Source organism: Cygnus atratus, chromosome 4 (assembly GCF_013377495.2).
Source record: "Cygnus atratus isolate AKBS03 ecotype Queensland, Australia chromosome 4, CAtr_DNAZoo_HiC_assembly, whole genome shotgun sequence".
Lineage (NCBI taxonomy): Eukaryota > Metazoa > Chordata > Aves > Anseriformes > Anatidae > Cygnus > Cygnus atratus.
In genome coordinates, this window is record NC_066365.1 from 14,264,869 (window position 1) to 14,285,502 (window position 20,634).

General features: G+C 40.8%; 1 protein-coding gene across 1 annotated transcript in view; it reads right to left on the minus strand.

Moving 5' to 3' along the window:
- Nucleotides 1–1,424: 1,424 nt before the first annotated feature.
- The window catches only part of TECRL (trans-2,3-enoyl-CoA reductase like), a 58,387-nt gene continuing 39,177 nt past the window's right edge, over nt 1,425–20,634 (minus strand). Inside the window, exons 5-12 of the mRNA XM_035540558.1 lie at nt 14,321–14,436; nt 11,931–12,036; nt 10,130–10,202; nt 8,693–8,736; nt 4,969–5,026; nt 3,591–3,676; nt 3,142–3,187; nt 1,425–1,552 (exon numbers count right to left, since the gene is read on the minus strand). Of these exons, the coding sequence (XP_035396451.1) occupies nt 1,425–1,552; nt 3,142–3,187; nt 3,591–3,676; nt 4,969–5,026; nt 8,693–8,736; nt 10,130–10,202; nt 11,931–12,036; nt 14,321–14,436 (657 nt within the window). The remainder of the gene's footprint in view (nt 1,553–3,141; nt 3,188–3,590; nt 3,677–4,968; nt 5,027–8,692; nt 8,737–10,129; nt 10,203–11,930; nt 12,037–14,320; nt 14,437–20,634) is intronic.

Here is a 20,634-nt window from a genome sequence, read left to right on the forward strand (position 1 = left end):
AAGTTGTGAGACTCTAGATTAGACATTAGAAGAGGAACATAAACACAGTTTTGGGGGCAAATGAACTTTGTTAGAACACTTGGGCTGGTGCTAAGATAACAGTGCCTCTAGGAGACAGACTGCCTACTTTGCATCTGTATTTTGGTATTTCTCTAACAATTAAAGGTTTTCAGGCAAACTTTTTCATAGGCCTAAGGGAGCCAAAAGACCTTGATAAATGTGCAATGGTAGTAGGATGAAACTAGAATTAAGATATACAGAGTTAGGCCATAAATGCATGCTTAAACAGTTCTCATTCTCTTGCTGTTTCTAACTACAATTGTGCTTCTGCATGGCAAGGATGCACTGATTTGCAAATGGAGCTAAACAGTTTTCAGGACTTGAATAACAAATCCAGGGGATCCCCTAGAAAATAATGTCCTGGAAAGTAAAGTAGCAGTGAGAACTTACTAACCAAATTGAAGTGGAGCAGAAGCCATTCAGCAGTGTCCATCTATGACAGTTCAGATAGGGACTGAAATTTTGTCAGAATCCCTCTCCTTTTTGATAACAAGCTGTAATCTGGTTCACCTTGTGCCCAAGGGTTTCACAGTGCTTGATACAAGTTAAAGTGAACAGTGTCCAGATGCAGTCGGGCACTGAACAAGAAGATCTTAACATGCTTGTTAGTCCAGAAAGTCTTCTGCTATTTCCAGAACTGTTTAATGTGAGAAAGGGGGTGTGGACTTAAATGATGTACCCAAGGTCATGCAGCAAATTAGTAGCAAGTTGGGAAGCAGCTCACAAACAGTCCCCTCCTGGGACTGCGGGGCTGATCTGCCTACCTGAAAATAAAAGAAAACCAGACATCTCTGCAGTGAATCATTTTAAGCCAATTTGTATTGAACAATTTGCTATCAGAATCAAATAAAAAAGAAAGACAGAAAAAAAAAAGTTGTAAAAGAAGTCTAAACTGTTTTAGCAGCTTAGCAAGTCATCCTTTGATGTGATGCTTTAGAGGAGTTGAGGCAGGACATGCTGTTTCTGTGCAGTTTAATAGATGCAAAAATCCATGCATCTGGTCAACATCTAACACCAAACCTTAAAATCACCAGATCTGAATGCATGCAGTTGAGGTGTATTCCAGCAGTATCTGTGCCCATTTACACCTGCTAAATATCTAGCCTAATATTCAACATAAACAATTTTCTCATCATCTCCCAATTAGCTCCATTGCAGAAAATTAATTAAAAATCTTTTAGAGGGAAAGAAGAATTCAAGAACTATTTTTTTTTTCACTTAATTAAAATCTCTTCTTTTTGATCTGTTATTTTTCTGAAAAAGATATCCAGTAGTTTGTCCTCTTTGGTTACTGAATTCAGTGGCTCATTTACTCTGCATTAGTTATTGAGCTGTACACTTAGGCTTCAACTCTTGTGAAGGGCTCAGAAGATGATAGGAATCATAGCTGCTTTTCTCCGCACCTCTGGATAAAATTTCTTCAGGTACAGCTTGTGTTTCTTTTGGGCCCAGAGAGACATCTGGATGACCATCAGGAAAGCAAAAATGCCGACTATCAAGAAAAAAGGGAAAAAAAAAAAGGATCGTGTTTTCTTTCAGCGCTTGTTTCTGTGAACACAGGAGGGTTTAGGGAAAAGTCTGCAGTCTCTTCTGTGGGCAGAGACAAGTTAACCCTGCCCTCGTTCTCAGCCTTGCAGTGGCTGTGATAATGTGTCCTGAGGCTCACAGCTGCCATGTCAGAATGCATGCAGAAGATGTTCACATCTTCTAGAGACACCCTGAAACACCTCTGGCCTCATCATAAATCACGGCCTCCTTGGGCCTCGTGCAGTCGCGGCACAGAATTCTCCATGACCACACACGACTATTTCTCTGATTTGCTTCTGGCCTATAACACTTCTTCATTTTTACCTTCAGCTTCCAACTGCAACAGGGAGCTGTGCTGTAATGTTTTGTTGTACAGCTGGACCCTGGAGCAAGCAGACAGCCGCAGATTAAGCTGCCCAGCAGTGAGGTCTCACAAAAGCCTCAGTGTAGATGCATGGGCCCCTGCTGTGGTCATCAAGGCTCAGTAAGAGGTCTCTTAGGTTCCCCTCCTTTCAGGCTGAGAGGTATACAATGTTTTGCCTTTTCTTTTTTTTTTTTTTTTTTTCAAATTCAGTACCCTTTTTCTCCCTTAAAATGAGCTGGGGGATCAGATTCATCTGGCATCTGGCCAAGTTATGTTTGGGACAGTCACTGAAAGGATGTGCACACAGCATCCTTTGCTGTTCTCTGCCCCCAGGAATGCAGCCCTACAATGTCCCTGAACTTTCAGATCATTTCCATACCTGGACCTGTAGCACAAAAATGTTTTATCTTTCAAACAAAATTAAAAGTTTTATTTTTATTTTGTCATGATGGAGTTTAAGCCGCTTCTGAAATCCCTTCCTTTTTCATTTGTAAACCATGTGGGGCTACTTTTTGCAAGTAGTTTTTATTGTTTTCTGTTTTGGAATGGAGAGATAATTAAAAAGTGAATGTTCTGGGGAGCTCAGTCCCGGGGAGTTCAGTCCCAGGGACCATATTTGTATGGGTATTTAGGGCTCTAAGGATTCAGGAAAATACTGAGCAAGATCTGCAAACACTGCTAAGCAGGTTGATGTTAGGAACTGGGTGCCTGATAAAAGCAAATGGTGAAATCCTGACACCTGTGTGTGTCTTTACTCATTGGAACTACTCAGGATGTCTTTTTAGCTCTTCCTATTAGAAGTATCATTCCAGGTTTACAGTGAAAATAAAGTTCCCTGTATCATGTTTGACTATAAATGAAAAATATATATTTTTTAATTAAATTTCAAAGTTAATTTTCACTGTGAGAAGTGAAGAAACAATAATACTTCACAAAAAAAAAACAAAACAAACAAACAAAAAAACCCAGCAGGTTTAGATCCAAAGAAGCTGACTGGGGGTGTTTCAGTAGTGTTCATGCTCCCCACAACTTTCTGAGGGTAGCACTTTGAAGGTTTGTACAGTCATGTCACAGGGGAGATTTGATGACAGTATTTCATGTGCTGTAAATTTGGGGCACATTTTAATTTTACAGAATTCACCTCCACAAACAACAATTTCAGAGCTATCTCTGCTTTATTTCAAACTTACCTGGCAGTGTTTGTGTCATCACCGTGAAACTGATCCAAGAGCCAACCTGTCGCAAAGGAAGAGGCATTGTTAATTGTATACACAAAACAAAAGGGAAAATCTTCACAAGAAGAGCCTAACACTTTGCACTAGAGAGAGAAGAAAAACATCTAGAAAGGGGCCACCCAGCATCCTGTGTGAGGGTGAAGAGATGGGGGGTAAATCATTTGGTTGCTGGGGACTCTGTAATGGAGGAGAATATATTTAAAAGTCATGCTATAGGTGTGAGGGAAGAGAAGGGCTGGTGGAGAAACATTTGTGGGAGCAAGGAGACTCTGAAACAAAAAATGTAATGCTTGATGTATAGGGAGATGTGTCGAGGAGCTGCAGATTTGCTGTGGGCACAGGCTGAAAGTTTTACACAACCTAACAACCCGCCCTTAGCAAAGAAACAGGAGAAAGTCATGTACCTCATATGTATAGTTGGGACAGGATACCAGCAAGTAGAGCCATGTGAAGGGGTTGTAGGTTGGACTTGGAAAACAGGCTTTACTTCCTTTATAAAAGAGGGAAAAGAAAAAAGAAAAAGACAAGCCCGTGGTTTTATTACAGGGAGGGGAACAAGGCCCTATAACAAGCTAACTATGTGACAAGGGTCACTTTGGTCAATGCTTCCAGAGTATAGTTATAGTCTGGAAATTTTGTGAAATCTTTGAGACAGCAAAGCTGCATTTATCCCGGTGAGAACACTGCTTAGCAAGCCATGTATCCATTTGTACAGGAAAAGTTTGGCATGTCCAAAGCATAAGACCTTTGTTCAGAGGAAGAGAGAAATGAGTAGTTTAATGTGGACTAGCCAGCAGGAGAGTGCTAAGGGCACTCTTCTGGGATATAAAGGATGCAGATGTATCTTATTCAGCCTGACTCATGACCATGAACCTGTCCCCTCTTGCATCCTCATCCTTCATTCCTGAGCAGAACAGGAAAACAACTCCAGAGCTAACAGCACTACTCTCTACAGCCACTGATAACGCTTATATAAATTGCAACATTTCGCTTTTCGAGTTCTGGCAACGGTTCTGTCTTTAATACTTGTAGGCACTGAGAATGCTTAAAAAAATGATTTTGCTGCTTTTAAACTGCTTTAGACTCCTTGCAATAAACAACATAAGCACCTGCCTAACCACAGTACATCAAAAGCTTTCTGGAACAGAAGAAACTGACTTCAGTGTATGAAGTTGATTGTACCATGGTGAAGTATTTTCTTGAATAGGATGCTATTATGAGAAATTACACTATTATTACCTGAAAATATATTTTATTTTCTAGTATATCCAGTATATATAGGTTTTATTCGCAAGGTATAAAAGATCCTGAAAAAAAAACATGCCTGAAACAGCCTTTAAAAGCATACATATGCACACTTAGATAGATGTCTGTGTAAGTATTCATGATTTTATCGTGTGTTTGTACATATGTGGATGTGTATCTGTGCATGAGATGGGTATATCTAAACCTCAGCAATTTCACTTTTAAAATTTTGAAACTGATTTAAAATTGAATTCTTTGTTGTCAACAGGATGCTTTAGAGGAATTCCATGCTTAAATTCACACTTAAATTGTAGGTGTGTATAATTAAGATAAATTTGCTACAAGTTTTAGAACAACAACAAGTGTTGTTAATATTTCCTTGTCACCACATTTATTTTGAGCACATCATACCGATGGCAAGGTACCTACTTAATCTTTCTTTATTCCATGCTCATAGATACATAAATTATTATATACCAGCAGAAGATGGATAGGTTAAGCACACTTCAGTCTTAAATAGACAAATATGAAACAGACCTGAGTGATTTTGGTGAGCTAACGCTACGTTGATAAAGTGATTTCCAGCTTCACACATCTGCAAGACATTAAAAACATCTTTTCAGTTGTATGCCTAAAATGCTAGCTGCATTACAGTGCATAACCAGAGTCCCCCCCTCTCCCCTACAGCTTTGTCTCTGTCTCCAAAATATACTCTGGAAGGACTTCCACAGCCACACTATGGGAAATGCATGCTGTGCCCTTTGTCCAACACACAAGTGCTCAGTGAGGGAGTGCCATGGGCAGAACCTGGGGTGAGAGTCTGGAAACCAGTAATTAGGTAAATCATGGAGGAAGAAAAAACTGGCTGAATAAACACATAATGGTTCTCTGAACCACTCTGAAAAAATTCATTTAATGGATAATAATCAGGAATTTAAAAGTAAAGGGAGCCAACATTATTCCTTGTTCTGCTACTCTCTGCGTATGCCATTTCCAGCCTAACCAAATTCTCACACTTGATATTTAATATTTAGATGGTTAAAATCTTCAGACGAGGCACCAGGTCTCCCTGTTTGGTTACATAGCATGTAGAACAAGGTGGCTTCAGGTTTGCCTGGAAAAGAAAACCTATCAGTAGAACAACCTCATTTTGTATTTTTCATTTTTCCCTTGTTTTGTGAAGAAAAACAAAATGCTAGTACACATTTCAGTCTTGGACTGAACTTTTTTATTCAGTTCTGGGTTTGAAGACCGATTTCTTCTCTCACACTGAAAAAATGCAGTGTTAAAAAGTAATGTTTTCGTGTATTGTTTATCACTCTTAATTTTTTTAAGCTGGCAAAAATCAAGGAATTAGAATAATAAGGAGGAAGACTGCTAAAACCTAGAGACATTAAAAGTGTAAAGTCACAAAATTAATACAGAAAACAAGTGAAATATGATTTTTTAAGCCAATTATGAAAAAGGCAGCCATAACAAACTTCAATGAAAGCTAACTGAAAGAAATACATAAGTTCGTTTTGTATTGAAATGTGCCATTATCTGAAAGAACATTGCAGATAGCATTGCTGAAGAATTTTCCCCTTTTTGGCAGAGAGATATCTGTGTTTTTTGTTAGGAAAGTTGAAATCAGTTTTCCTACTAGCAAAGCTGTTATTCTGCATGAATAGGTAGTCATGGGTCAAATCCTGCAGTCCTTTTATTTTTTAAATTACAACTACCTAGCTGTCATCTATCATAAACACCAGATGTGAAACATTAAATAGGCAGAAAAGGAAGTTCTACTATAAAACATTATATCAGGAGCTGTAATTTTAGCCACAGCATTAGAAGTACATTTAATTTAGGTACTTCTGATTACAAACTAGGAACATGATTGTTTCTGTTTACAATTGCTTCAAAGAAAAAAAAAAAAAGGTTAAAAGTTTAAAGTGTTTTTGTGAAACACTGTACAGATTGAAAGGTGTGCTACCTATACCACTGTGGAGAAAAACAGATTTATACACTATAGATAACACGTAGTAATTCCATAATCGATTGTAAGTTAAAGCAGGGAAAGGGCATTTCTGCTGGGATTCTCTTTGGCTTACCTTTGGCTCTGCAGCTGCATTCAGCTAGTAAGTAGCTCTTATGTCACTCTTTAGAAATGTGGCTGGTAATGCTCTAAATTGAGAGGTACTGCTAAACGTAAGCCAGTCTTTAGTGTCTCAGAAATATAAAAAGTGGGGCAGTGGAGAAGTGCAGACAGAAGCCTTAGCATCTTTATGAGGCTGAACTGTTGAAGCCTACATCCTGTTTCTCCTCTTTGCATTCCACGTGTACCCTGTAAGATAACCATCCCTGCACAGCTTTGAGCAATTTCTCTAAATAGGAAAATCTTTCAGAAGGGCCTGGTGACACTCTTCAAATTACTCTGTACTGTTGTTTACAGCAGCTATGGTTGCATACACTTAAATCAGGATATGTACTAAAGACAAGTCTTAGAGAAAAAATAAGTCTTACAAATATTTTATTCATATGTTTAAGAATCTTGTGAAAACAGCTTCAAATCATTTTCTTTTGTTTGTTGCTGTTTTGAGTTGTCAGAGAATCTGCCAGCACGAGGTCTGAAAGAGAAAAGTTTTGAGTTTCCTTGGGTATGAATTCCTCTAAAGAGCTGTAGGAATTCAGACCACAGATCTTCTGATGCAGAGCTCAAGAGGACGGCTGTATTGTGCAGCAAACATCCTCAACAGGACTCTTGGCTTGCCTTGATGGCATCCTTTTCCATAAAAGTTATAGCAGAGCATGTCACAAGGATGTTTCATTTAAAAAGGATGTCTGCTCCTTTGCAGAGATCTTGTCAAGGGCTAGTTTTGCTGGCAACTAGTTTGCTTGGTTTCAAGTAATCCCTGAGCTTCGAAAGGGCACAGTCAGGCTCTGGGTGCACCACTGCCCACCACAGCCTCCTGGCACCACACTATGGGACTGTTGCTTCCAGCTGCACAGCCTCATGAAGTAAGCCTCTTCGTATGAGGATTTTGCATGTCTTTGCTGTGCCTTATTTGGGCAGGAAAAGCTGAGGACTGCATGGCCAACCCCAGAGATGAGCACTGCCAAAACTGTGATCTTTAAGGGTTCTGATTTACGGAAGCATTTAAATTTCGCACAGGAGCTGTTTGAGTGCTTTTCAGAATAGTGTTTGTCTGAAGGACAAGATATATTACTTTCTTCTCTTACTGTTGTATTTCTGGAAATTGATCTGCAACTGATTTTCAAAGAGGCTGGCTGCTTCAGTTACCCATGCTTGCTTGGGTAAGTTAATACTCAGCATTTCCAACTGCAATGCCAACAGAGGATGGAAGAGAATACACATTTTCATGTCAGAATTTCTTATCTTACTGAGCCTCTGTCCTCGTATATAGTTATGTTCATTGAAACATCAAGTTCAGCAGTCACCTGTGGGTGCAACTATGCATTTTCCTCTCTTCCCAGCACAGACTATTTTGACTCTCCATCTAGTTTGCAAAGTTTTAAATCTCTCAGGAGGCTTTTTTTTTTCTACCTGTGTTGAATAGCCTGCTTGAAATACATCCTTAGAATGATCCAGGTGAATTGTTTCTTACAAAGACTTCCCAAAAAGACATCGCCTTTAAAAGCCACCCCAACTGTCCATGGCATCGCTCTGTTTTCAGATGAGACCAAAACGCTCTCACCCATTATTTCTGCCTGCCATAGCAGCCCACAATGGAAGGCTATCCAAACACCAAAAGTGGTATATCTCACTCTATCTACACAAAGACAAAGTCAAGCAGTCTGAAAAACAAATGCCACCAAAAATCCTTCATCACCTGTGCTTCCCTTGGCTTCACCCATTTTGACAGGGATTTTTAATTGTTTTTAATATCTGCCGAGGATAAATTATTCAGGGTACAGAGTTGGAAAGTCTACTTACTGTAAAGTTCCTCTGTCTTAGAACCTTTTGAGTTCCAGTCTGTGTAAATATTATTGTTTTGCACAGTTGTGAGTAGTAATAATCCTGATGTAGTTCTCACAGCTCTCAGATGCAGTGCATTACATTAAGCTCTGTATAGGCAAGTAATACGAGGAGACTTCCTGGCCCAGAAACCTTGGTAGATTATCGCTAAATCCAGTCAAATGACACAGGACTGGGAGAGTGGACATATATACACACACGCATAGCAGCATTACTGCATTTTGCTAAATCATGAGTTGTTCCTATTGCACAATCATTAATATATATATATTTTTTTGTACTTACCAGAAAACCAAGGGCAGCAAGAGACACTTGTCTATGGCCAAATGCTAGAAAATAGAATGAAATGATAAATTGCATTTTACAGTATGCATATGGTTTGCTATGGGTGAAATTAATCTAGTGCTGAGGAGCAGAAATACTTCTTTCCTGACAGGCTCTGCAAGAAGGAGTGGATATTATCACGCAATATGAAGACAATGCAAATAGCAAAGGTACTCTAGAAATGCCAGTCTTTTCACCACTGATCTCAAGGTGGTTTTCACCTAACTTTTCCTATCATTTGTCAGCTTCACTCATCCAAGTACTTTGTCAAAACAGTTGGTGGTTATAATCCTTGGAAAGGCAAGGGGAGGGACGAAGTGAACATCAGTGGGAGAACCAGGCTGGCAGTTACACCTTTATCCTTCTGTTTTATCCACAGGCCCTTCTATCTCCTTGAGCAGAGAATCCAAGACATAAGCTAGCCATTATTTTTTTGAGTAGTGAGGCTTTACTGTATCTGCTTCACAGTCTCACCATGCAAGAGGTGTATTTATCCTTCGCAATTTTTACCTGCCCTTCACCTGCCATCTCCTTTTTGCTGTCGTCCCTAGACCACTCTAGGGCAGTACCATGTTCATCTCCAAAGTTACAGTTTTCCTGTAAACCCTGGTCATGGCTGAGGGCCATAAGCCATATGTACATCCCTCACTTCACTAACCAAGCCTCATCCAGCCTTTACTTTTGCGAACGTTTTTTTCTCTGGCTGGTGCATGGATCTGTTTGCCAAGGGCATATGCTAAAGCTCCTGCCCAGAATGGGCAGCACATGTCAACAGCTGAGTATGTAGCTGCTAAGCAGATGTTCTTCATGGGCCCTTTGTCAGCCTGGTCTAATTTACCACTCCTGCATTCCCTTCTGTAACTATCTGCTCGCCTTTCCTTACCTGTCGCCAAAATAACCATCTTCAGATGTGGCTGTGGAGGTCACCTTCTCCTACATCCAAAATAACTCTATCCAGCTAACTGTGCCAGAGGGCTGGTGATCTCCAGCGTTGACCCATTATATAATTGTCATTTTAAGGCAGTGGCAGGCAATTAGAAGTTAAAGGAATAAACACAGCTTCTGGCTTCAAGCTGCATCTTGAGCAAAGAGTTTTCTCTATAAATAAAGAAGCTGTGCCTACTGATGGAATGGTCCAGACTGATAAAAATGGTGTCTCAGAAGGTTTCAACCTTGTTTGCAGCATTACTGCATTGCACATTAACTATCCATGACCCAAGAGGAGTGTCACCTGCACACCAACCTTCCTTCTGACAGGGAGCAAAAGCCAGTCTCTGTCCAGGTTAGTCATATCATCTGATGTGAGGGCCAAAACATCTACTGATTTTGGGGGACTTAAGGTTGCACACCAAAAACTACATAAAACAAAGGTTAATTTTGCACTCTACTTATACATACATGGTGGCGTATATCGCGGATGGTTGATGTAGTATGCGATCCAAGAAGTGAATCCCCAGTAAAAGGCGCAGCCCTGGTATGGACAAAAGATACTTTTTTTTGTTGGAAAGGATGCAAAGCAAGTATGAACTGCAACTATAAATTCTCATAAGTGCAAAACCCAGATGACTACTCAAAGACTTTGCAGTGGCTTTGTGAGTTACAGAATATAGACCTTTTAAGATGTTATGAAGCCACTAAAAATAAATAAATAAGTAAAAAAGGATGCACAGTGCAGATTTTTCATTGTTGAATGGTTTTCATTCCTGTTGTAGGGACTGACATTTGTTTTCTTCTTATTATTTGATTCCAGCACTGAAGGGCACATTTCTCTGAGTTGAACTATTAAAAGCCTGGGGCTGGTTAAAACAGTTGAGCTATGACAATACCTTAAATTCAGTATTTCCAGGCAAGATAGAGCTAGCCAAACAGAACGCTAAAGCAGCTGAGATAATAAAGGGCACATCCAAATAGGCCTGGTTTAAACTTGGTGAAAAAAGGCCCTCGGTGCCTTTGAGCTATGTACTGCACCTACCACCATAGATTCAGCCTGGTTCCATCCATTTGTGAAAAGCCAGCACCCCAGCTACCTTTGCTCGGTGACCAAAGCCATGGGCTTGGAAAAGCTCAAGCAGAGATAATTTCATTGTGTTCCTGCCCTTCTTAAGGGTCACTGCTCCCATCCTCCGTACAAGGAAAAAGCCCAAACTCACCAGCCAGCCAGCTGAAATGACCGTGGAGGCTGGATAAAGCCTTTCTACGTGTCAAAGTTAAAGGTCCCACACTTTATACCTTCTCAGGTAGTGTGCTGGCACTGGCTACAGCCGCATCCCGAAGTAGGGCAGCAAGTCAGACTTTCTCTTCTCAATCTTTCTATGCAATGAAATTCTGGTGCATGTGCCACAGATGTGAGGGGACAACAGTAACTGCGGGTCTTTAACTCCCACATGCATGGATCACTTTAGAAATGGCACTCTGGCTCCTAAGCCATATAGGTGCTGTAGCTTATATTCCTCTTCATTTTTCAAAAACGTGTATTGTAACACAGCATCTCTAGTTGTGCATATCTTCTTAGCTCCTTTCTGACTCTGGAATGGAGATATTCTGAACGTATGTTTATCTTCTTCACAAAAATGTTAAATGTCTTGCAAAACTTTGCAAGAGAGGCTCTTCAGGGACGGAGAGTGGGGCGATGCAAAATGACTGAGTTTCAGTAAGTGAAATGAAAGGAAGGAGAGCTTATAATGACACATGGATGAAATTTGGAAGGCTTTTGGGAGACAGAAGACTTTATGTATCTTCCTTACCAAGGCTTCCATCTACAGAATGAGAAATATATATATATATATATATATACTTGTACTTGTAATTAGTTTTTAACTTCCTAATGCAACAGCTGTCTCTTGCACTGTATTCATATTGCACCAAGAAAGTGGACTGTGATTTCTGTCAGCATTGCTAGTTATTGCAGCAGCACATCTCACAATAAAATAGCATTCAGTCTGAAAAATATCCTGGACATGACGATCAGCCCCTTGGGTGGATGAGTCAAAGTGGACACTGACATGCAGGAGCTAAAATGGACATTGATTTCAATTCATGTCCTTGGGGATATGACCCTGAGATTTTTCTCATATTTATATTTTGACTAATCGTAATCGCTGGAGCTAGAGAATAAATTATTTTTTATTTTCCTATCTTCTTCCAAGGACTACTTCAACATGAGGATATTCTCTCTTGCCAAAATAATAAGCACAGTCACCTTTATCATATTTTTCAGAGGAGTGTGCCCTCCAGAAAACTTGTGAACAAATAACGTCTCCAGAAGATGTCTGATGTAGTGTAAACAATGGCAGAAGCAGGCCAAGCTGGAGGGGGGGAAAAAAAAGGAAATGAAGGTAAGCAAAAGATTGATTTTTATTACTTAACAGTTTAATGTCACAAAAAGAATAAGGACTAATATTCCAAAACTGCAGAGTCACAGTGAAACTGTGGGATTTAAGATTTTGTCTTAATTGAAGCATCTGGAACCAAAGATTAATAGAATCATTTTCAGTGTTATACAAAGTTGCTTTCATGTTGTAGGGAAGCAGCTTATTTTTACTAGCCTTGAATCAAAAAGAGCTCCTAAAGCTCTGAGTGTGATACACAGCCCTGACAGGACATTAAAACAGGACAGCTGTGTATACAAGCAGACGTCTGCCGTGCTTTTCCAAAAGACGTCTCCCATGTTTTAAGGCTACCTTAATGCTCCTGTAGGACGTGGCTGACATTTAAAAACATTCTGAATTGCTTCTGGATGGTTTCCTTGTCCTTTGCCAACTCCAGTATCTGCATGGAGGTAGTTTGTATTTCATTTCCTTGTGGACACAAAATGAGATTTTGTTGCAAAGTTAATCCATTCTGATGGCTTTTTTGTTCCCCGTTACAAAGAAATGAGGTAATTGTTGCAGGAATTATTATACTGATTCTCTTTTGAGGAAGATTATGAAACAATAACAGGCACTGCTGATTTGCTTCAGAAAATGAGTTGCGGCTCATAGAGATTGAGTTTCAAAAACAAATGTCAAGAGTGATTCCTGGTGGCATTTTATCTTGGTTACATTTACCATGCTACCAGAGCCTGCCTCACTGCAAACCAATTACAAGGCATAAATGAAAAGTGGCTTTCAGCACGTGAAATCTCAAATACTTCTATTATGCATCTTGTATGGTAGCCAGAGTCAAAGATTAAACAATTTCAAAGTAATTAAACCAGAGAGATTTGAACTAAGAAAATTTCAAATGATTAACAACTTAACCAAAGGCTAGAGCAAACTTCCAGCTTTGTTGGAAATTTTATAACCGATTTGGCTGATGATGAACCCATTAAGGAGCGGTCACTGGAAGGATTCCACACACCCCTTACCCATTTAAAAGAAGGTAAAAGTATTTCTGACTTTTCTGTGCCTCCAAAAACTCTCTCCTTTTAAGTGTGTGAGCAAAAGAAGGAAGGCAAGCGTCTTGCAACTCCGGATTTGAATTCATCTATTCTGTGTTCTCGTTCCCAGCTCCACTAACTCCCTTAATGTCTCTCCACTAACACCCCCAGAATGGGGACAATCAGACTGAAGATACGTTCCTTAAATGTGAAAAATTCCCAGCCTGGTGCACAAACCACCATCCTGTGGAAGGGTCACGGCTGGTGGCAGCAAAGCCAGGAGCCTCCGAGGCAGTTACAGCGTTTTGCTGCTTGCCACTTTCTCATCTGCAGCAGCTCTTGATCACTCACATAACCAGATCTGCTTTGTTTCTTCAAGAGTCTTGCAAAAGGCTCGGGAATGGCACGGACTGTCAGAGGTCCTAAAAAGTTATCTTGGTCAGCTGTCATCTCTTCGTTTCTTTTTGGTACGCTCTTCAGTTCTAACAGACTAACCAGGCTTCATTTCTTTGTGGTCAGCAACTATTGTATCATAGCTGAGGTGTTTTGTTTTTCTTGTTAGTGGTACTCTTACAGTGATGGAGAGAAGCAAAATTGTCAGCTTTGTGCTTCTGTGTGAGCTCCTCTATCTTTTTTTTTCTGTAGAGCTAGATACAACATGTGCTTTTCACTCTTCCATAGAAGTGGCTAAGCTCTTACTTTTGTTTGTTGCTTAAATTTCATTTCTTAAAACTCTCAGAATTCAAATATGTAGCACATGGCCTTGGAGAACGATTACTCTTTGAAGAGCTTAGTTTCAAAACTAAGGTGAGTACCTAGGTGAGAGCTGGCAGGAGGGTTGACGCTCCCCATCGTGTGAGTGGGAAGGCACTGTGAAGAGACACCTGAAGAGAGTGGGACACCTGAAGTCTTGTCCTCTCCTCTCTGTCAAGCCTGAGTTTGGGTTACTACCCCACATTCATTATTTTACCTTCTGTTCAGGCTGCGTGTCTAGAATGCAAACAATTTGGGGCAAATACTGCATTGTGAGCAGGTGCAGTGATGCAGCTGGAATTGTATTTTCAGCCAGGCTTACGAGTTCTGCTAAAACTCCAATTCGCTATCGATGGGAACCATCCAAAATTCTGAACACTGACTCTGGGACCAGTTTCCAGGACCCTGCCCTGGAAAGCCAGCCACCACCCCTCTGGCTCCCTGTCCTCGAGGACACAGCTCACACAAGTGTCACTTACTGAACCACTGGGTGGCGGAAGTTCTTCGTACTTTCCACTTGATCATAAATAGTTGAGAGGCGAATGTAAAAGAGCAGATATATTAGAAGAGGCCCGGTGTACTCTGTTAGAAAAAACTAGAAATGAAAAAGAAAATAGGTGAATCAGAGTGGGAAATGGTGCCAATAAAGGCATGAGAAAAAGAATAACCCCATCCACAACACCCATTCATCCTTCAAATGTCATTTTAGCTTCATTTCGAGAACTCAAATGACATATAGGTGTTTTTCTGCTGTCTCTTTAGCAATGGAGTAAAATCCATCTAGCAAATGAGAAAGGTTTCTGTGCAGAACATTAACCCAATCATGAAGGTTTTGTGAAAGATGGTCAAAATCACAGTTATCTCCTCTTTAGACTTCTGACTGTGCCATAAGATCCCTATTTTGAATCTAAATACCGTTTAAAACGAATGCCCAAAAGCTGAAGGCAGCTTGCATTGTGCCAGTGTTTTTTGCAATTATGCAATGCACTGGTCTAAAGCCAACCAAGCACAACAGAAGGAAACATAGCTTCGAATCCTGGTTGCTAACAGAGTCATCTGGAAGGGAGGAATCATGGCTTGAAATTTGGCAGTGGGTAGAAGAGCAGGGCCAGCCTGCCTGGTATACAGTGTTCTGAGCCTCTGTTTGCTGTTGAAAAGGGATTCCCCTATGCAGGCATCCCTAGAAGCATCCTATAGTGGGCAAACTGGACAAGTAAAGTCAGTCTGTAGAACAGAAAGCAATGATTTCATCTCTCCTCTGCAACCTCAGGTAGCCTCCAAAGCTGAGAGGAGAGAAGAAGCAGGGGAGGGAAGGGGGACCACTTTCAGGTTTATGTTTTGGCTTTGGTTTGCTACAGTCCTATCGCCTTTTGTCATGGCACATCGTTAAGCTAAAAAAGCTAGAGGAAGTAAAGCATGATTAGGATGACGTGAGGTCTGGATTTGATCATCCGTCTCTGCTGTAATGAAATAGCAGTATAAAAAGTACAGTCCTACATGTTTATGAGGGCCAGTAACTGGTAAATCACAACTCAAGTGCATAGTATTGCTTAAGGTTTTTAACTAATGGGCTATTTGGCTTTAAGGTGGCTATTTGCACTGCTGTAGAATTAATTGTAACAGGTAAGTACCCATGGCTTAAGGAAGCAACACTGAATTTAGACTACCTTTCTCAAAAACAGTATTTGGCCCGCACTCTGACCCTCAGCTGTTCCTCTTACCTCTCTTCAGAAGAGCTTTGAAACAGAAAGTTTTTCCAGCACAAATACTCTACACGTAGGTTTCCTTGCTTTGGGACCCCTAGTACCATTTCTTTTCCCCTACTGCAGGGGGAAGCTTCAGAAATATCAGCCTTTAATAGCAAGACTGTCTCCAAAAGTAAAAAACTTGAGTGTTGTTTAGAGGAGAAATGTCACATTCTTTTTTCCATATGACACCACGACTTTTGTGGAAAAAATGGAATTTAGATTCTGCATGAGCCCAAGAGCAGTAACATGTCTGTGTGCATGGAAACCTGTGAGCAAGGAGTGTCTGAGAACCCACATTGCTGTGGAACACACCACAGCCACAGAATTATCAGATTTTTGTGTCAGTAACAGTTGTACTGGTCTATTCCTGACAGTTTGTGAGCTTATTGTGCTAGGCATTCTGCAAACACTAAGAAACTGACTCTGCCATTAGAACCTAGTGCATTAAATATAGGCAATGATAGTACAGGAAAGAGATGTATAGATAATATGCTCTGGACAGGTCAGTGAACTGCTTGCTTCAGTGTAGCTTTTTCCCTCAGCCATGGGATGCACCACAAAATATGCCCATAGCTGCCAGCTTTCATCGTCTGCTTAGCATGAGCACACAACAAAGCTGCCAGGAAAAGACTGGCAGGACTTAGCACCAGGTTGTGGTTACTTGTCATTGCCCCAAGTGTCCCCTCCTCACCCCCTGTCTGATTTCAGGTGCTGAAAGGAAGAGGAGAGCTTCAGCATTTATTAAAAATAAATAAATAAATCCAGCCAAAGCTACAGGCAGCTGAATCCAGGTGTCCGGATAAGGTGATTTTGATATAGGAAGGGGGATGTAGGGCCTCCCCTCAAGCAACCCAGAGAAGCAGCTGCCATGCTGACAGCACCAACAGCAGGTCCCAGGCTGGAGTTTTGTGGAGCTGTGCAGCATCAGCATGCTCGAGGTGCTTTGCAGGCCAGAGACAGCATCCTGCCTCGTCTGTGTGCCCGTCACATCTCACACAAAGCACTAATCACCCGTGCAGAGGCATGCACGCTGAGATTTGCAATCAAAGTAGGTATTGTCTAGTAGGCAGGACTGTATTTGCCTTTGTCATGACTGCATCACGTTGCTGGCGTGTAGCTAAGATTAGTAGCGCTCAATTTTAGAAGATGAGTTTCAGTTTTCTGCAGTGGAGTATTTTCTTTTTGACACTTTGGGTGAGTTTTGGTCTGTTTCCCTCTGTTCCATCTCCCATGCTGCAACTTCTGCTCTCCTTCTCTGCCCTAGTGATTGTAAATTCACCAGAAGTGAGAAGTGAGTTCCAGAGAAACTCTGCTACAAAGCCCCCACGTTCAAACAGGTGGAAGGGAAAGTGGTCTTAAATTAACACAAAATTGCAATCAGTTCCAACCAAAGGCAAACAAAGACAAGTTCTATTCTTTTTCTATTGATTTTCAATAAATAGATGAAACTGAGCCTACCTAGTATTTTCATAACTGGGCTTGCAGGTTGTTAGTTGTATGTTAAGGATCAGTCAAGCTATTATTCTCAGAGATGCTCAAAACCCTGCAAAATTACTAAGATACTAGTTTTTGCTGACAAATCCTGAAAAAAATATTAAATTTTAAACAATAAAAAAAAGAAAATGGTAACATTGTAACTTGTGGTTTCTGGAAAAAAAAAAAAAAAGACAAAAAAAGGATGATTTAAGACATACAGCAAGTATGCTCTGCAGAAATTGCCAAAACAGCCAATATTCGGAAGAAAATTACTTTTTCTTTATCATCTCATGGGCCTGCCTAGATTATTTTGATATATATGGTGCAGCCAGATATGGTAGTCCATAATAAACACAAAGATCTTTTCCTGGCGGAGCATTACATCTCTATTACATAGCTCAACAGAATTTAATTCATCATTAACCCCCTGAAGAAATACAACAGGAGACTGGCCTTTTTTTTCCCCACATCTGCACACTCTGTATTTCATATTTCATACCATGCACAGTGTCCATTTCTCTTATATTCCTTCTCTCTTTTCAAGTGTCTGGCTTTACATACTCTAGTTACCTCTTATTCTCAGTGGCACAGATAAAGTGCTGTTCTTGAATCAAGACTCTCCCAGGCATGAGCTCCATACAGGGTGCTGAACCCAAATTTTGTAACCACCTTAGTTTTCAGGACCTTGGGAACCTGATTCAGTAATACCTAAACTGGAAGCATCTATTAATAAACAATTGATATATGGTGAAAGAAAGCTAACAGGAGCCTCCAACCTGCTTGTCTCCTAGACTTGATGAGAGAACTGGGAAAGCAATACAAAATAACTCATTTCCAGACAGCAAAGTATCTCATCCTGTATAAGCAGGATGGTACCTGCTTCCCTAGAGTTTTCAAAGGCCTCTTTTTTTTTAATTTAATTTAATTTTTTTTTTAATCCTTTGTTCAGGTTATTATGCCAGTAACACCTAGCTAAACTAAGTAACAGCCAGGTCAAGAATTATAATCCCAGACCTGATGAGGCAAAGGATCTATTTAGGGAGAGCTGAATGCAGCAGAGGTGAAAGGAGGTGTTTGAAGTGTTTTGTTCTCTGTAACGCAGAGGGAATGCAAGGTGAATTTCCTGGCTGGTAGGGGCAGCTGGCACAGTGCCTGACACCATCCCAACAGGACCACTGCAGGCGATGGAAGGATTTCTGATGTGAGTTCATAGGACTGTGGGTACTGCTTGGGAAAAGGCAGAAAAGGGCAAAAGGAAGCTATAAATAGAGGGGATGGACTGGAAGGAGCCTGAAAAAAGTCCAGGAGAACCTTTATAAATGAACAGCCCACAGATTAGCAATCTTCACATGAGGGCATCAGCTAATTCCTCTCTGTAATGTTTACAACATGCCCTTTTTGTAATACCATACGACGCACCCAAGCTCGTATCATGTTGCCTTTTGGCATAGTCTCGCATTATCTCATTTATGACAAGCTGCAGAGTGGAGCTGAGGAAAGGCCGTACAGCCTTGTCCACGCTGATCCCTTCCCGCAGCTCTTTCCATGCCATGTAGGGGCAGTTTCCCAGCTGATCAGTGCTGGTTGCAATGGTTTCTCTCCCACTGCCAATGGGATGTCTGGGTTCAAGCAGGGGAAGCGTTGGCTGTGATTTAAGGGCAATACCTGCAGCCAGGACAAGGACTTGGGGACGCTGCCTGAAGCTCTGAGCACAGCAGGAGATACAAAAAAAGAGTTCACGTGTGTCCTGGGTAACTTTGATGGAAAAACAGCTGCAGGATATAAATTATCTAACAGACGGAGCCAAGTTTCTCTGATAAATGTGAGACAAAGGCATTAGATGCAGGTCTGAGCCAGGGTCAGACTGAGACAGTACGTGCCACATTAGGAGGAGGATCTCCTGATACCAGACAGGCCATTACCATAGGAGAGTGTACACACAGCAGCTGGGATTTCTGAGAAACCCACAAGAAACAGGCAGCTGAATAAACTTAACATCTAAACTCTCTTAGACTCTTTTTACAATCCCAGCCCAAAGTATGCTTGAGCTAATGATCATTAAAGAACTTTATTATTTCTGGACTAATTTCTACTTCATGTGCTCTGGTACCTCATTAAAGGTCGTATAGTTACCTGGGGATGATAATGACATCGTTTTAGCAGCATCTTTAAATCTTCACCTTTTAAAAAATGTTGTATTTTCCTGTCTGCAGAAATCCTCGGCAGCAGCAGTTTTGCATCAGGTAGTAAAATTCTTAAGGGCTTCTTGAAAATTCAATGATTTTTCATCCAGTTTTCATGGAACTGGACGACCCATTCTACAGGATCTGAATGGTGCAAACAGAGGCACCTGAAACTCTCCTTGTCCAGGCAGATTTTACAGTGACTCAGTATTTAGGAGTATTTAAGGCTGCACTGCAGTATTTACTGCAAATACCAGATACAGGATGGATTTGTTGTAGGGTTTTACAGGCAAATTGCAGCTGACTTAGGAGCTGGGGAGTGAACAGTGATAGATGCTGCTTCTTCCTGAGCCAGGCCTGTGCTTCCTCTGGGACAAGAGGCAGGGGAAATCACGTCTTCTCCTAAGTCTGTCTGAAACATCCAGCAGGGCACAAGACTGCTTAATACTCCGCACAAAATTCTTCCCTGAGAGCATGTGGCTTTGCACGTTTCTTCCTTAAAATGGAAGCTAACAAATGCTCTTTTTAAACACACGTATACATGCACGTTATGTATATTTGTACCTATATATACTCAGTGAGGCACTCAAGTTCTGTTTGTAACCACAGACCAGTATGAATTCAACTTTCTGCCAAGTCTTTACAAGGCTTCAACAGCGTTTTGAGATCTGCTCTATAATCTGCCTGAAAATGTGTATCCATCATCTGCTATGTAAACACCTAAATGAAATGGTGCTTTTAAACACCTGGCTATTACTAATAACCTCAACCAGCTCTTCCACAGCGCTTTTCATCTCGAAGCCTCAAAGCACTTTGTAAAGGAGGGAAATACTGTCATTTTCTTGCCACAGAACTGGAACAGGAGATACATTCAGTCAAGGTCACCACACAAGGTGAGCAAAGAACCTCACTTTAAAAAGTCTGGGTCACTCTCCTCTTTGTGTTCACTTTACCCACAGTGTAAGGTTGGACCAAACTTCTCCATCCACAATAATTTTGCCAGACTTCTACATTTTAGAAAGCCTAAAGCTTCACACAAATATGTGTAAAGATTGACAAATTGTCAATGTCCCTTGTTTTTCTGCATGCACCCAGGACAGGGTCTATACTTATCAGCACCATACACTGAGTATCCCTTTGCTCCTTGAGTAGCAGAATTGGTTCAAAGTGTGTATAACTGAAAAAAAAATAAACCAGCTTGCTCTGTTTATGCTTATTGAAGTCTCTCTACCTTCACTTTGGACTTTAAGCAGTAAAAACTCCAGGGTATTACTATGAACAGCGATACATGGGTTATGCAGCCAGTGCTCTGCTCAACAGCAGCTAAAACATTCGTTTCTCTTAGATTTAGTTTTCCTAGTAGCTTCCTAGCTCCCTTTGGCACCT